The 17,280-nt window shown below is 38.4% G+C and overlaps 1 protein-coding gene across 9 annotated transcripts in view; it reads right to left on the reverse strand.

The window, feature by feature from the left end:
* Positions 1–17,280, reverse strand: part of LOC138178668 (kinesin-like protein KIF13A) — a 174,936-nt gene that overhangs the window by 10,959 nt on the left and 146,697 nt on the right. For 4 of the 9 annotated variants that reach the window (XM_069110767.1, XM_069110769.1, XM_069110773.1 and 1 more), the window contains exons 3-20: positions 16,286–16,449; positions 9,658–9,926; positions 7,345–7,592; positions 7,043–7,160; positions 6,413–6,625; positions 5,638–5,901; positions 5,009–5,258; positions 4,773–4,915; positions 4,053–4,400; positions 3,410–3,586; positions 2,594–3,116; positions 2,256–2,477; positions 1,901–2,167; positions 1,628–1,810; positions 1,304–1,495; positions 927–1,220; positions 652–827; positions 40–208 (exon numbers count right to left, since the gene is read on the reverse strand). In XM_069110767.1, coding sequence (XP_068966868.1) covers positions 40–208; positions 652–827; positions 927–1,220; positions 1,304–1,495; positions 1,628–1,810; positions 1,901–2,167; positions 2,256–2,477; positions 2,594–3,116; positions 3,410–3,586; positions 4,053–4,400; positions 4,773–4,915; positions 5,009–5,258; positions 5,638–5,901; positions 6,413–6,625; positions 7,043–7,160; positions 7,345–7,592; positions 9,658–9,926; positions 16,286–16,449 — 4,220 coding nt within the window. The remainder of the gene's footprint in view (positions 1–39; positions 209–651; positions 828–926; positions 1,221–1,303; positions 1,496–1,627; positions 1,811–1,900; positions 2,168–2,255; positions 2,478–2,593; positions 3,117–3,409; positions 3,587–4,052; positions 4,401–4,772; positions 4,916–5,008; positions 5,259–5,637; positions 5,902–6,412; positions 6,626–7,042; positions 7,161–7,344; positions 7,593–9,657; positions 9,927–16,285; positions 16,450–17,280) is intronic. The other 5 variants (XM_069110771.1, XM_069110772.1, XM_069110774.1 and 2 more) reach the window with 3 other exon arrangements.

Below are 17,280 nucleotides of genomic sequence, written 5' to 3' on the forward strand. Positions count from 1 at the left end.
TGGAAAAATGTAATGGATAAAAATGAAAAGTTTGCTTACCGATTCCGAATGGTTTAGCCGGCGCAGAAACGAAGTTCTCATCGTTTCTGGTGTGACCCGTGGATGCACGTCGCGAATGAAGCAGCCCGTTCAACTCTGTGTTGAGATCAGTCACGCTTTCAGAACGCGTGACGTTCAAAGAGTCCATCGAGGTATCGGATCTCATGATCTGCAAGTAGTCGGCGTATCACGTTACTTATCTCTATCTCAGGAGATACCGTATAATCTAACTATAGTCTGTCCAAAATCAATCAGCCGTTCAAGGCCTTTTCCCAATTATAAACAACATCACAAGTGACCCCTCCCTCTTTTACATTCTTCAACCATTTAAAAAATTAAAAAAGTTAATGGAAAGATTTCTTTCAAATATCATCTTCGTTAAGTGTACTGAGGTGTTTATATGGCCAAATGATTCTAGACAAACCGTGTTAATTTAGAAAAAGAGACAGGACAGTGAATACGATGAAATTTTGAAACTAATGATACTACAATGTCTAAAACTACTACTGGTTTGGACTGAAATAAGAAAATACTTGGACTCAAAAGCGGAACACAAAATACCAATTATAGAATAGAGATTAAAAAAGAAAAACAAATTAAACGAAAGCATACAGTGCGTCCGAGACGGCGGAGAGGCAGTAGTACCTGCGAGAAGTTGGGTACGCTTGCTGTCTTGCGCATAAGTGGTTGACCTTGTGCTTGCAGTAATTCTTTTACCGCGACGCTTTGTCGTAATCGGTCTAAAGTTAAGATACTTTCCACCGCAGAAACACCGCGTGTATATTTTTCTATGCAAACATCAGACATGTGAGTTTAAATTATATTTTTATGTATGTTTGGTCTTGAGTGTACAAGATTTTGCGTAAGTATTATCAAAGCTGACTTACCGATGTAAGTCTCACCATCACATAAGCTGTTGTCTTCGCCACTTGCAGCTATTTGTGCCAAACTCTCGCGATCTTCCAATTCTTCGCTAGCCTTTGGTATATTAGACACGACTTCGTAAGTGACTCCAGTTTGAGTTAAGCAGTCGGTACGAACGATTCTCTTGAAGATTCTGTCTGTGATACTTTGTCGTTTGTAGATGTTCAAGGCTAATCGTTTACGCAGCACAAGGTCCATTGGCGCCGGGTGTGAGAGGCGCACCGTTGTTTTCAAAATTAAAAAAACCCGCTCGTTTGCTAAAATATATTTATAAACAGAATTGAAGATTCCGAATATTATAAATTCTTGAACATTAGATTTTTATCGTTGTATATCTTACCATCTGTGACTTTGTTCAGATGTATATTGTCGTGTATACTGGAATCCCAAGCAGCGATAGCGCACACATCTTTCTCTATGCGACGAATTATGGGTAAATTGTAGAATTTATTGCCATGTTCCTTTGGTAAGATGGAATTTAACCCGGTTACGGAGACTTCTTCTCCCGACTGATGCGTTGAAAGATCATCGGCTGTGAATATTCGATTATTAAGAGATCATTAAATGTGTATTGCTAAATATAAACGATTTTAGACAAATTGTGACAGTTCACAAAAAGATGAATAATTTTCCACGAAATACATATAGAATCTTTTTGACGTACCATTGAGATCAAGGAAGAGAACAGGTATGTGTGGTTCCATTCCTGGAGGAGGGTTCCAGTCAGCAGGTGCACCAGGAATACCTGACCCTGCTGCAGGGACTAACACTGCGTTTCTTTCTTCTGTGAGACTGACCCACTGATCCACGAGGCTTTGTTCTCGTTCAATATCTTGTTCAGTTTTATCTGTAATTATACATTGAAATTAATTATATAATATTAATTATATAATGATGTCAATAGAAGGTTGAAGTTTTTTCTATACGAAAAATATACCTTGTTTGTTAATGAGTTTCTGTATCTGTTGATCCAAGTATTGTCTCCTTCTCATTAAAGCTTCGCTCCACTTTTCCCTCAGTATACTTAAGTCTTCGTCCTGATAACTATCCAATGGAATCTGAAGACGATTCCTTACAGACACGCTACCAACTGCTATATTTAATATCGACTGACAAATTATGGGCAATGTTCCTGAATTTTGTACTGGTTTCACACGAACTTGTATTCGTCGTTGCTGTCCTTGACGTAACTGATAAATACCTCCTAAAAAGATATGAATTACATGCTAAGCAATGGAGCTATATCGTAACGATATTTTAATATATTTAAAAAAGACAAGTATACAATGTACCTGTCCATGTATCTTGTTTCACAACCACATCCACCGGTGAATATTCCCCTTGCTCATTTAGTTCCTGAATTTCGACCCACAATTCGATCTTCCGCGTTAGCTCTGACCATCGATCAGCCAGAGATCTAGCTTTAGCAAGCTGCTGCTCCACTTCCCAACCTGGTTTACTTCGCGAAAATCCGGCACTTCGGTGTCCCCAGACTTCTATGCTTAAGGCCCCTTCTGTACATGAAAATGTGTTTCTATGTATTTAAAAATTCCATATCTATATATGTATTTAAAAGTATCTTAGAAAGCAGCCTAATAGTCAGCATCAAACAATTTGATTCACCACTCACCGCTACAGTGTTCGATAAACTCCTCCGTTATGGGCACGGTAAAATCTTTCGTGTGATTAAACTTGAACACCAGAGAGTCTCTCTGCCCTATCTGGCAATTCGAAGTTAATTGTTCGGAATTGTCGATGGCTGGGACCACTATGGGGTCTGGATGTCCGCAAAACATATATTGACAAAATACAAAATGACTCAGTGACAGAGGCAAACCAGTTGCTTGTTTGATGGTCACGCGACAAGTGATGAAGCTCGATCCGGAATAATCCTCAGGTTCTGACGAGGTCGAGTCATTCGACGATTCTGACGCTGCCTCGCAGATACGGTCCTGTGGAAAGTGACCAGATATGCGACTAATCTCGACCTGCAGTCGTCCAGCGACTTCTCCTTGTTGGCTGATAATTGGCGTGTGATAATCTAACCGAACGTCGTGAAACAGAACCTCTAAGAAAATATTCGCTACTCCAATGAGATTGTGATTCTCCTGGGACTCGTAGAACGGGTCTTGAGTCTTCCCGGGCACTTCATCCTAATTTAGAAATCGTTCAGGTTTACATAGTTTCTCTAGTTACTGTTTAATACATTGCTGACTGGCTATGAATATGCTCGTGTTTGCATAAGCATAGAATCACGTAAGTTTTGTAAAATTGCGTAAAATACAAAATTTTGTAAATTGTATAAAATTGTTTCAGTTATGTAAAATTGCGTGTATTTTAATTGTATCCGATCAGCTTTGATATCATCAATTTTCCTTATCCTCATTTTGGATAAAATAGCCAGTCGAAAATGTATTTAAAAACTGAAATGAACTAGGTAGTATACCTTAATGGCAGGTAATCGTTGACAATTGTTGGGATCCTTTCTGTCCTCGTACATATCTCGCATATCGACTAATTTGTTTTCTAATTTTTCCATGGACCACACCTGGCTGCCCATGTTTGTCCTTTTCACTAGAATCGCAGGCTCGCTGACGAAGGCGCCCCGCTGAAAAAATACACTCTGCATGTCGAAGAGTGTGAAAGCAGAATGAACAGAAATAAATAAACACAACTCAAAAGTAAATTAAATTAGTACAACGAAGAGGGTGTATATAAAAAAAAAAGATAATAATTGATGAGAAATTGCAAAATTATATCACAAAGTAAGACAAGATAAGGAAGAGAGTGAAGAATAGAGAATTCAGAAGATATATAAAGTAAGAAGTATTAATAAAGTAACAAAATATTTATGCTGAAGTATTTGATGGATAAGTTGATACATAGGCATACTGATATATTTCGAATAAATTTCTTAGTTTTCACTTCTAATAATCTGAAAAGGTCAGGAAAAGCAATTTCATTAGATTCCAAATTATTTAAAAGTTGTAAACACGAGTTTTAAGAATCCAGAGCCAAGCTCTGAAGATTCCTTAATCCATTACTTTAAAGATGCAATAAGAATGAATAAGAAACAGCACATGCGTTACCTTTCTATTTGGACTTAAATTGTTTGGCGGAATCTGTAAAGTGACGCTAAACTTCGTTTGCTTCCCCATCTCTTCCGCCAAGAAGTTTGCCTCCTGCACCAATGCGTTCGCCTTTAAGATGTCCGCTTTCAATTGGCCTAAACTCCTTTTGAACATCTCGTCTCTTTCCTGGGCCCACTTCTCTACTCGCATTTGCGTAGTTGGCGTGCAAGCAGGAAGTTTACTACTTTGACTGCCCCGCAGGGGATCGTATGGTACGTAAGGGGAATATGGTGTCGATGGAGACAAAATGTTGCGAAGTTGCTGAAACTGCCGTTCGTACTCTTGCCTCTGTTTCTCTAACGCGACCTAAATACAGGAACACATCGATGGTACTTGATAAGATAAAACTGGGAAGTAACAGTCAGCTGTAACAATTTCATCCAACATTGAGGAATTCCATATAACAAAATCTGATTCTGAACCTTGCCAAGTGAATATGGAATTTAGGACTATACAGTTAATTAGGCTACTATTATTTGGCCTCTAAAATAGTTACTTAGAACTGATTAAAGAAGTTAAAATAGACAACTTTTTTGTAAATCTCCAAATAGTTCTTCACTTTTCTTGAAAAAATTGTTGGACTTGTGTCACTTTTGAAATAAATATGCGATATTCCCTGTTGGATATGAGCAATATCTTCGAGAATCTCCGCCAAACATCATCAATCCCTAAGAATACCTGTTTATCTTCTTCGTGCTGCTTCTCGAGTCTAGCGATAGCTCTTTGAATAGGGTCGTTCGACAACTCGTTAAGCATCAGTTCTTCTCGTGCAAAAGTGTAATCAATATTCTGTGCCGGCGTCTGAGGCTCACTGTTGATCGCTATAAACAGAGGGACACACATATACGTACAGACTATCGGGTGTCACACATCGATCTCAAAGAATTCAATCAGGGATATCCATTAAGCGTTACCTGTTGCACTTCTGGGACAATTCACCCGGAAGAAATGATGATTTCCCCAGACGATCCTGTCACCGTGTAACAACGGCGTTTTCTCTACTACCTGAGTGCCGTTCACGAAACACCTAGCACCGTTTAATGGCGTCATATAGAGGCCAGTTTCCTCTATCGTGATGACACAGTGTTCAGGCAGAATACCAAGCCCGTGCAGCTGAATGTCTTGGTCTGTCTTTGCCGAACGTCCTCCAACCAGAGTCCTTTCCTAATTATTAACACAACGAGCATAATATTTTGTATTATGTATTTTATACTTTATACTGTACATTTTTTTATGTATTATGTTACTTACATATACAGAGTGTTCTAGTAATTATAATACAATTGGCAAACGTAGTGATTCTATGTGTAAAATATTATTTGGCAACTATCTAATTTGAGAAACGACGAATATCTCCAGTTTTGTAAGATTAGTACAATTTACTGGGATAAATTCATATTACATAACAAAGATATTGAGAAATGATATTTTTATGACCAAATTATACGCTACTAATATATCAACGATTTTCGTAATCAATATTTTATTAAAAATGGGAGGGGGTGTTTTAATTGTTCGGAAGTAATTCAGAATTTTTAGGTACCTTCAGATAATAAACTAGCAGCTCGTTCAAGCTAGGGTCGTCGTTTAGATTTACGAGATAATACTTGTTCTTTTCCACTTGGATACCAGAGGCTTGAACACTGATTCCCATTTTTTCTAAGGCCTGCTGCCTTTCGTGTTGCAGCCTCTCGGTTTTCACCAGTTTTTCCTCCCACGTTTGTGACATTTCCTTCATTAATCGTTCCGATTCCGACAGCTTCTCCGTTATGTCTGTGCGTTGCTGGCCCACTATCGACCCTTGTCCCTAGAATTTCCGGAAGAAAGAGAATCCTAAGTTTAATGGAGCGCAGAAGTAATTATTTCTCGAGTAACTTCTACAAATGCAGTTGTTTGTTAAATCCGGAATGAATTTTAATGGAGCTACCAAGTACGAAGTTCGAGGAATCGGTTTAAGATTATTTCCTCTACCTAGTTTATTAAATTTCCAATAGTTTATAACTATGTTGTACATTATTTACGCCTCTTTTAAAAATAAATCTGCTCGATTCAACGAGTTTCATAACTTCGTTGGAATCTCGCCTCTCGTTGAAATATCACATTATTCGTATTTAAGGGAATTAATCTCGATCGTTCTCTTTGACGCTTTCCTTGTAATTTTCTTCGCAAAATGTGAAACTTTGACGGGAAGTTTCTAATACGGCTAATTGTAAGAAACTTCTTCAAGTTTTTATCGACCAGCTCTAATGGCCATGTTTGTCTGTCCGGTCTAAACGCATAATTAATACAACGATGTTAACGAGTCTTAATCATCTTACAGTTGCATGTAATAGCATCTCTTTCAACGCCTCCACTTCCTGCCTTAATTCCCGAATGATTCTTGCATTTGGATCCTCGTTGACCACCGCGTGATTAACGATTCTCTTGGCTCTGTCCGCGTATCGCAGGGTTGAAAGCGTTTCCTCGTAATTATCCGCGGCAGGAGATATAGTGGCTACCATTACGGTCTTACTGTTCCCGCCAAGGTTATCCTATAATTAAAAGTACAGCATGGTTATAAATGAAAGAAGTTGCTTTTAAAATTAATTAAACGTCGGTGATCGCAAAACTTTGTTTTCTTAATTATTTCACTGTATTTTAATTCTACAATTTCTTCATACTACGATCTATCTTCCACAGAGTCTAATTTATTTATTTAATTTTTTTTTTTTTTTAGATACAGTTATAGCCTACTTTGTAATTATTAACGAATCCCTTTATATTGAAAGTCATAATCAAAAAAGTACCAAGTAAAGTTCAAGAAAGTCAAAAAGTACCATCCTCACCACCCTTTATATTAGTACTTTTGTGTTAATTCGTTCTTTACCGTACTGACATATCTTTCCCATTGTGTACCTAACAATTAGCAAGATGGTCGCATGTAACATTCCAAATATATCAAACGATACCTTCAACAGCCACGTCAGAACGGAGTCCCTGTACGGCACGAACTTGTCCTTATTCTTATTACTTCCGGAATTTTGATCCGCTAGCTTCGAAATGACTAGACCCAACGTCGTTAGGGATCTGCAAACATTTGTCTCTCTTATATCGCACGATCTATCACTTCTCTCGTATATTTTCAGGCCACAGGCGCAAACACTTCTAGCCTTATTAACAAGCTAGAAGATGGTAAATATTTAATTACAAGCAACGTTTTCTAACCGCGTTAGACGATTAGCTGTATCGCGCCAACAAAAGCAAACTTTACTTGTTTATATTGCTTCCTTCTTTAAGCCTATCGCCCACTGCTCCAGTTTTCACAGCCCTTTCGCTCCCTGCCAAGTCCACCAGGCTCATCCGCGAGACCTTTTCACCGCTGACGCCGCTCTTCGAGTCCGTCAACGTTTGCGTCAGGATCACGGAGAATACAGCATGCGACCGTGAACTCTCGGAATTCATGTTCGTCGCAGCTACCGTCCTCGACTTGTTCCCCTCCGCCATCAGGTTGTCGATGTCCTGCGAAATCATTGCGGTAACTCGTGACGCCTCACAGCCAATTTGACTTTTCTCTTGTTACCGCTCGAATCGCACACGCGATATACAGCTTCGAGCGGTTTCCAACATATCATCCGGTCGTTGATAGATTACTCGGGTGACTTGACTGACTTGGTGAAAGGTGATTTCTGGGCTCGGGTTACCGGCGAACGGATGGTTGGGCATGGAAAAGTTGGGAAATTAAGGCGATTCTGTTGGGAAATTCAGTCGATTCGGAAGGAATGCTGGATTTAACGATCGCAACGAATCGGTAGCTGGCGAGCGCGACGTAACGAGCAGATTCTTGGGTATTCCGAGAACCGAAAAACCGATTTGACATTCTCCGACTATCGAGACCCAAGTTTTACGAGGGGACCATTTCCACTCGTTTCTCGAATTTTACGTATCCATCGTTTCTTTGAAGTTCCAAAAGCCTTTCTCTGTCTTCTTTTTACGATTATCCTTTGATGGAAAAGGTGTATATAAAAGAAAGAGAAAGATATTTGGACTTTCTAACGATTTCCAGTACGCGTATGTACTTGTCTTTTCCAAGATCGTCTTGTAATTTCGAAAATCCGAGAGAGATCGATTGGAAAATTCCAGTCTTTCGGCGTAATTCCGACAGATACGGCAAATAGTTTCCCTCAATTTGTAGAAACGCAGAGAACTGACCGAGACACGGTGACGCGAAATATAAACGAAACGCGATGAAATACGAAGGAAGAAGCTGGTAGGTAAACGTTTCTCAAGTTTTCCCTTAAAAGCTGCAGGATCGAACGACCGTGCGCGCCGTTTGTATGGAAAAAGAGATCGCATCGAAACGATACAAAGGAAAGCCGAAAAACGTGACACGATAGTATCGTAGTTCACAGTCGATGAAGCAAATTGAAACTTATCACGCGTTACTGGTATGCACGAAACGTGTTTGTTGCATAAAAGAGGTAACCACTAGCTTCGCATACATGTAAAACGACCTGATTTTACTTTCTGAAAGGATCGTGTATCGTTATACACCTTCGTTCGTTTAATGTTCGTACGTCGGTCGAGCGATCGGTAAAAGTCATCGGATCGGTGGTAATCGCGACAGTTCAATCAACTTCATCAACTTAGAAAATATACCGACGTACGTACGATTTTCAACGTTCTTTGCAAACGAATACCAATTTCATAATGCACGTCAAAGAGATTCATATTAATTTCGTAAAACGAAACCACGCTTTTGTCCATAATATTCGGTTGCGTTTCACGAGTACACGAAATCATTAATTTCGAAAGCTATAAAGTTCACCGTTTCGCGATTTAATTGCAGATGATAGTACATTATTGCGGGAATTAAATTGTCGAAGCACCGCAATGACGGATATCGATCATAACGGTTTCAGTTTTGGCAATATGCCAGTTACACGCGAAACAAGCGATAAATAACACCGCTGCGATTTACCGTATCGTGGAAAAACCGGACAAGCGTGTTGCCAGTCTTCGTTTATCGATAAATAACTCGATCGAAAAGAATATTTAGAATAAACAAGATGTATCGTACGAAAGAATACGACAGTATAATTTATACGTAATATCTATACACGAGCACCTCGTCTATATCGCGAATAAAACGAACAATATTAAATATCTAGGTATATTGAACGATACAAAGAGAGTGATAAGAAGAAAACGACATTTACAATTTTTATGTAATTCTAATAATTCGATTGTCATTCGATTGTCATTCATAATAATTCGATTGAAAGAAAGTTTGAAAGGAAAAGAATGCGAGAGAGAGACAATGTAATTATACTATTAGTATTATATTATAGATGTAATTTTATACTTAAATAGATATAATAGGTTTAACAAATATGAAAAAAAGCGAAAAACGTTTAACGCAAAAGTCATCAACACTCGCAGTGTAGAAAATTCTCAATTTTACTTTCTTCGTTACTTTACTTACCAGGAGTTTCAGCCACTTACTAACTTAATATTTCGATGCTTTATGCGCACACAAAAGGAATGATTAAAAGGACGGGACGAATATCGATAAATCTTCCCTTACCTGAAAGGATGTGACGGCGAGCTGACTAAGTCCATCCACGTACGGGCCCAGGACATTGTGTTCCCTGACTTTCAGCGACTGTTTGTTCGGCTTTGGATCGAGCAGATCGTGCACCTTCTCGTTGTAGATCTCCATATAGGAAACCTCGACTTTGTAAGTAAGCTCCGAGCTCTGTTGCTTCGCGATCATGTCGAAGAGGTTGTCGCACAGCCGTGGTATGATACCTTTGTTCTCGCCGCTTCCCATCATCGTGTACGATTTCCCGGACCCTTTTTACAAAATTAGCTTTCTTATTAATTTCGATCAATTGTTAAAAAAATACAGATCATCGGATCGATCGTATCTATTAGGTTGACCGAAAAGTTTCTTTCGTTTTATAAGGATATTATAGACGCACAATATTTTCTTGTTTATTGAATTATGCACGAACATAATAATAGAAATAGAACGAAATGGATTACGATTAATTCAATAAAATAATATAAAACAGAAATTCTTGTTCGTCTATTATCGCCTTATGAAACGAAAGAAACTTTTCGGACAACCTAATGTACAAACCTGTGGAAGAATTCGTTAAATTTTTTATTAATATTTTAATTTAATATATCATTCATTATTTATTATTATAATATTAAAATTCTATTTCTATTAATATTGATTAATTCTTTTCATTTCGACAGATGTTTGACGAGAGAATTTGCCAAAGTAGTGGAATTGAAAAATTGAAATCGAAGCTGAATCTTTTCTCCCGAAATTTGTGACTTGTATGAGACACGTACATCGATCTTGAAAATCCTGTTGTTTCTCGTTATTATACACAGACTCAGAGTTAATGAAACGGGCTAAAAGGATTGTCTTTGCGAGAAGTTATATAAAACGACTACACCTTGATGAGATAACAGACATCCCGTAATTTTTGCCAGGCTTTATGACTTCTCTTCTTTGGAAATGTTTAGCCACAGGGCGAGTTGTGTAAATGAAGTAATTGAGCGAGGGTTGGCGTTTAGATGTTATCAGGACCGAGCGGAGGATGGACTAATGGGCCGTTTCAAACGTAGAACACGAACCTGATGAACCATAGCAAAATTTGAATAATTCCTGGTCTATAAAGTTGCGACTAGAGTCAGAGTTCAAATCGAAGCACGTTAGTAGTAGAATTTATTTTAGTCGGGCTACGACTATGATCCACTCGGACTGTAACTCGATTTCATAAAGTTTTGTAGATGAAACGTGTTCCAATTCAACTCCTATCGAAAAATCGCAAGACGATGGATCGCGCAAACCAAGGCAGATCACCCTTCGGTGAACTCAATTAATTTTCAATTACGCGTATTCAAATTTCCACGTCAAACACATTTTCCTGCCCATCGTTAACGTCCAAGTCTCCTTTTAATTCCAATCAGTTTCAAGGAAACTGACGCTGCTCCGACCACCGACAAACCACTCTTCCATGGACAGAAACCATAATCGACATTCTCGACGATTCTCATAATGCAAACATACTTTTTCACCCCATCATTAACTTGTAAATCTTCCTTTAAATCCTCAGCTCTCGAAGAAACCTGTAAGACCGCGACGATCAACAGCGAACCATGCTCCAACAGGCTTTTAACCCCCAATTGACACCATTGTTTCCTCGAACGTTAACAGGTTTAAGTTCGCATTCTCATCTACAACTTCTCATAAGACGTACAAGCATTCTATCCTGCTATAATCCCTTGAGACGATGAGCAGAGGAGAGGTGCAATCCGATTGATCGATGACAAGCGAGCAGCTAAGTGCGAGAAGACGCGAGAGTCTTTAGAAGTGCGTAATCTTGTTCCTTTTTTCTTTTTTTTTTTCTTTCTTGTTCACCCTCCTTTTTAACATCGCGGCAGTGATTGAACGTCGAGGGAAGTTCAACATTCGTCGTCGTCGTCGTCGTCATCGCCCACGCTAGGGTCAATGCCTCTCCTCCCTTTCAAGCAGAGGCATTGCTATCGTGACTATGCGAATATCTATTGCATTTATAGGAAATTTAAATATGGAAAAATGTATAGAGTACGCGTGACATGGAAAAATATACGGAACATCGTAAGCGAAGCGATTTGTTATAAGCAGCGGATAATGTGGATTTATTATGCGCTAGAGGGAAATTAAATTGTAAAAATGATAGGCACAAAGTATGCGAAGTACAGCGTTACGTATTATAATATTCAGAAGGTGAAACGAATTTCTACTTTCTTCCTGGATACCGAGAAGGCTAAAACTTATTCGACAAGGTCTGGCGCGAGAGGCTACCGCGAGTAATTAAAAATCATTGTCCGAGGCAAATTTATCGCTTACTTAAATCGTACGCGAGCAATGGAAAGATTTATGGCAAGAGTCAAAGACGCATACTGGAAAATTAGGGCGATTGAGTTAAAGCAGGAGGAAAATCTTCAGAGAAACCTTCTAGGACCAATTCTGTACAAGCTATACTGTGACATGAACCGCACAAAATGGCAAAAGAACAGCAACTATAACGCTGCAAGATCGCATCTGGAAAGTAGATAAATGATTACAACTCGAAACGACGAAAGCAAACGCAAACAGATGCAAACACATCATGTTCTCACTTCGCGAAGGACATCGAGTATCGAACTGAACGACACAGTCATTCCTCAAACTAAACTGGTCAAGTAGATAGGCTGCTGATGATAGGATTTGGACTCCAAACTCGCAAATGGAAAGATCGCGCGAAGAAGGTAATAAAAATACAAAGATCAGAACGTAATGAACGTTAACAACCAGAAAATCAAAAGTCCGAATAGAAAATAAATTAGCCATATAAGGAACTGTTGAGGTGGTCACCACTTCTAAGAAAACTCTACATCTGGTCTTTTTAGTTTTCTCAAGCACCGAAGCCATCGACAGTGTGTAGACAAAAGACTGCAACAAAGACAGACCATAAACAGTAGACAGGCGACATTGGCTTCGGAGATTTCAGTTATTTTGGGTAACACAGCTAGCGCGCGGATCTGGACCAGCTCAAATTGTATTCTTATTTATAATTACACTTCTATTTAAATATATTTTCTACCTTACAATTTATCCACGAGTTTTCTCTGTTTACACATCGAATAACCTCAACAGAAACAATTATCAAACTCATACGAACCTATGGAACAGTCCTACAGGGATTAGCAGCAACGAGCCACGTCGCTAGATTTCAATAGCTACGATCAATTATACTCGCAACAGTTGTCAATTCATCGTGATATATCACGAAGGAAGATCCAAGGAAAGATCTAAAAATACCAACCATTCAAGGGGAAATTCAGAGAAACGTAATAAAAGAGGTGCGCAACGTTCTAATCGACTAGCCCTGGAACGTAAAAAGGCCAGGTTGAACGAAGGTTAAAGAAGAAGCATCCTACTGACTTGTTATGGAACTCCCATGGGGTACGTGTTGCATTAGCAAGATGAAATCCTACCGACGATAGTCACCCAAGTGGTAATTCATAGCTGGAAGAATTCTTCGAATGTCCAATCGAACAAATTGTACAGAGAAATAACGGAAATAAAAAAAAGGACATTTCCACTTCGATCCCATTTGGTTAATTCGCTTTAAAAGCAGAAGGAAAAAGAGAAAAGGGTCCAATGTCTGTGTAAGGTGAACCTTGCTCATACTGTCCGCGTTTTATCGGCGTCGACCCCTCTAATTGTGTTATTCGTCGCGCAAAAGCGGACGACGGTGATCGTGTTCACGGGGTGAAACCATGTTCTCGCCTTATCGGTAGAAATAAAACGTTAGATGAAAACGGCGAACGTGGATGTTGAACGACGTAGAAAATCAGTAACAGGCGTTTCTTTCGCTTGGTGCCTCATTTGGTCGGAGATTAGACCTTTTCTATCATGTTTTTCCTTCTTTATCTTTGCCTTCTATTTCTATTCCTCGCGTTCCTTTTCTTCTTTTTCCTTTGTTTCCCCTTTTTCTGCTCGTTTTCACTTCTGGTCGTTCTTCTTCTGCACTGTACATTTCACGCTGCTTTGCTTCCTTTTGACCTTTTTCGCTTCTTTTCTTATGTTTGAGCGCTTACAGCGCAGTTTCCAGCGTATATAGTTTATAGATGCCGATAAACGACGTTTTAAATAAAAAAAGTTTGCGCGATATACACTGTCATTCGCACGTTGTGTAGTTTCGCTTCAGACCTTCAGATATATCGATAATTTGAAAAGGTTGTTTGCTTTTTATCTAATCTCCGTGAAACACAAATTGAGTCAAGTTTTCCGCAAACGCTAAGTTCTAAAGGTGTACTCTTTTTAATGGACGACGTATATTTTTATTATCGTGAATTTTTCCATTATGCTTTCTACGCTACTGAAGTTTAGAAATGTTCCTTCTTCTTTTTTTTTATCTTTACTTATTTAGAGTCGCGTCCTCCCCTGAAGGCTGCTAGCGACTACAGACTCCTGTACAATAGACTTTTACAAACTTTTACAATATTAAACCAATTGTTTGGTCATAAATAGTATCAGTGCCACATAACTCGTGTCAATTGTATAGTAAATATCGCTACCTTTCCTGCCATTAGATTAATCGGGAAATGTTTGTGTCTCTTAGAAACCAGACTCGTTTTATTTCTTTCCTCGTCGTCTTCAGGCTTCTTCAGGTTTTGAAAATCAGCGAACCTCTTTAGCCAACTTTCAATTAACCGTGATAACCGAACTACAGTTCATGCCAGTGCATAAATTTCTGTTATCACGTGCTATTATTTCCCTCTGTCTTTCAATTGGCGGCATTATTTCCTTAATCCTCGACCCGTGCGCTTTTAAGCGCATGGCCGGACTCTAATCGACGCTGCTTCTCTCCGTACTATTCTCTCTCGGATTTAAACGCAGCATAAAAACCAGCTGCCTTTTCGTCTGTCGCGAAAAAAGGACGCTTAAAAATGTTCAGAATCAAAATTTACGTCGAGCGAATAAATTCATTGCGCGTTGAAGATCTATGAATCATTGAGATCACAATCGACGCTTGGCTTTTTCTTGTTTGTCCTTTTCACCGGCAAATTTGCTGAGCGGAATTTTGAAATAAAAGTTCGTGTCAGGGCGAAGAAGGAAAGTCGCGGCGGAAAAATCTACAGGCTGCACGCGATACGGAAAATTAGAAAAAAATATCCGGAGCAACGTACTCGTCGCGATATTTAGCAGACTCGAACAAATTTCTATTTAAACACTATTTCTCTAATTACGTTCGCGAGAACATAAAATCGCACGAACGTCCGTAGTCTAGTTAGCAGTCACGCGAACATCAACGCTGCATTCGCTATGCAACGAACGGTAAATAATCAGATTCTTGCCGATTAATGACGATCTCGTCGGAACGGAGAGACTTAAAGACCACAGCGAAGCGACAAATCCGTAATGCGACACGCTTGTGCAATGTTAATGAAACCAGAATCTGATCAAAGTAAGTACGTGGAAACGTTCCACGTGAAGGGAGTTTAATCAGCTACGTGTTACGTTGGGTGTGGCTGTCTGAAGGACCGTGAAATCAAGGTCGAAATGTTAAACGCGTATAACCTATCACGTTATTTATTACCAGTTTCTAAATTATCTACAATATAATCGAAATTCGTTCGATTCGAACGAAGAAAAGAATACACTGTATATGCGAACGTCAATGAAATGTGTCCATATCCGAAAGGGAAAAGTCCGCAACTGGGAAATATTAGGTTGTCTGAAAAGTTTCTTTCGTTTTATGAGGAAATAATAGACGCACCACGTTTTTTGTTTTATATTATTTATATTATTTTCTTCTGTTGAGATAAACACCGTGATATTTCACAGACTTGGTTTCACGTTTGTACGAAGGTGCATTGTTGTAAGAAACACGTTTGCGAAAGAAAGACACTTTTCGGACAAGCTAATATTATCTTGGGATAACAAAACCTTCGGTATTTTGAAAATGAACGTTCAAATAGGAGTGGCTATACCGTGGCAGGTATTTAAACAATAAAATCGCGTAGTCACGGCTCGTAAAAATATAAAATATCCATGTTAGATTCTTGCAAAAGTTTCTCTCGTTTCTTCTATTACTGCAAAATTGGATCCAACGTGATTCGATAAATTAATATAAAAGAAAAAATGTGCTGCATCTATTATTTCCTTATTACAAGACAAGAAACTTTTACGACGATCTAATATCTCGAAACTCCAAAGAAATTTCGAACGTTGCTACGTAAAGTTCGAATTAAGTTTAAAATTAGTTAGACCGTCGTGTGTAACTTAGCCACAGATTCGAATTCCTTTTAGCAAATCTACGTTACAGGGAAGCTAGCAGATTATCTAAACATCGTATTAGATAACATCAGGAAACAAGAAGTTAGCTTTGCCTCGGGTTAGGTTCAGTTAAATCTATCACTATCTGATGCTACCTATAAATCCCAATTCCCTTCACTAAATCTATGTCGCCTCGCAGGAGAATCCGCTAGATTCCGTCAGATATCGCTAACACAGATCACCAATGACAGGTACAGGGTACGAGAATTTATGTGCGTACGTAGAGTTTCATTTAGCAAAGCTCAACTCGATCTTCGTATCGTAAAATATATTCTGTTACGTTGGTTCTATGATTAATCGGTATATTGATGGTACGTTGTCTCACCGGTTTGACCGTAGGCGAAAATGCAGGCATTGTAACCTTGGAACGCATTGTCCAAAATGTCGCGACCCAGGGCGTCGAACACCACATCTTGATTCGCAAAGTTTTCCACGGCCGGGTCCAGGGAATAGAAACAATGATCGAACGCGAAGGTTTTCGGCTTGCTCCTGTAACAACACGAAAAGGTATGCCATTCGTTAGCACATTTGGTAAAAATTTACTACGAACGTGAAATTAAGCTGAATTAACGTCGTTTCAACTGAGAACCTCGAGATAGAAATATTCACCGAAAGCTCGAACGTATGATCGTTGTTTTACGTTTTAGGGGAAAAATGACGAAACGAAGAAACAGAAGAGAAAAGAAAATGACGGTGAGGTAGAAGAAGAAGAGATAGAAGAGGAAGTCGAGGAGGAAGACGAAGTCGATGGAGATGGCTAAGAGGATGATGAAGACGATAAGATACCAGAAGAAGAAGAAATGAAAAAGGAATATTTATATGTGGAATTAGTATAAAAAATTATTTATCTATTAGAATAATTATTTTCATTTGTCCAGTGTTTTTAATCAAATTTACAATTGAATTCTCTGATAGAGATTAAATTTCTATTTTAAAAATGTAGATAAACCGATGAAATTCAGTCGTTCTTTTACTAAAAATTCAAGCAAAATAACTTTGTTTATTACACTTTATCGATTATATAATATAGCCACATTATATATTATAGTTTATTAGAACTATTTCATCACTTTATTTAATTGCTAATTATTTAGTATATATATATATATATATATATATATATATATATATACATTTTATAGTCAAAATATTTGTACAGTAAAATTTTGGAAATGAAATATTATAGATTCAATTTTCATTGATACGTCAAAATATAGTTGGAAACTTCTCGTTTCTATATCTTCGATATATGTATCATAATATTTGTTCATAAATGTGAAATAGAAAGTCCCCGGGAGGTTTCTAAAGGAACAATGACAT

Source organism: Bombus flavifrons, chromosome 4 (genome assembly GCF_040668555.2).
Source record: "Bombus flavifrons isolate JBK064 chromosome 4, iyBomFlav1_principal, whole genome shotgun sequence".
In the NCBI taxonomy this organism is placed as follows: Eukaryota; Metazoa; Arthropoda; class Insecta; order Hymenoptera; family Apidae; genus Bombus; species Bombus flavifrons.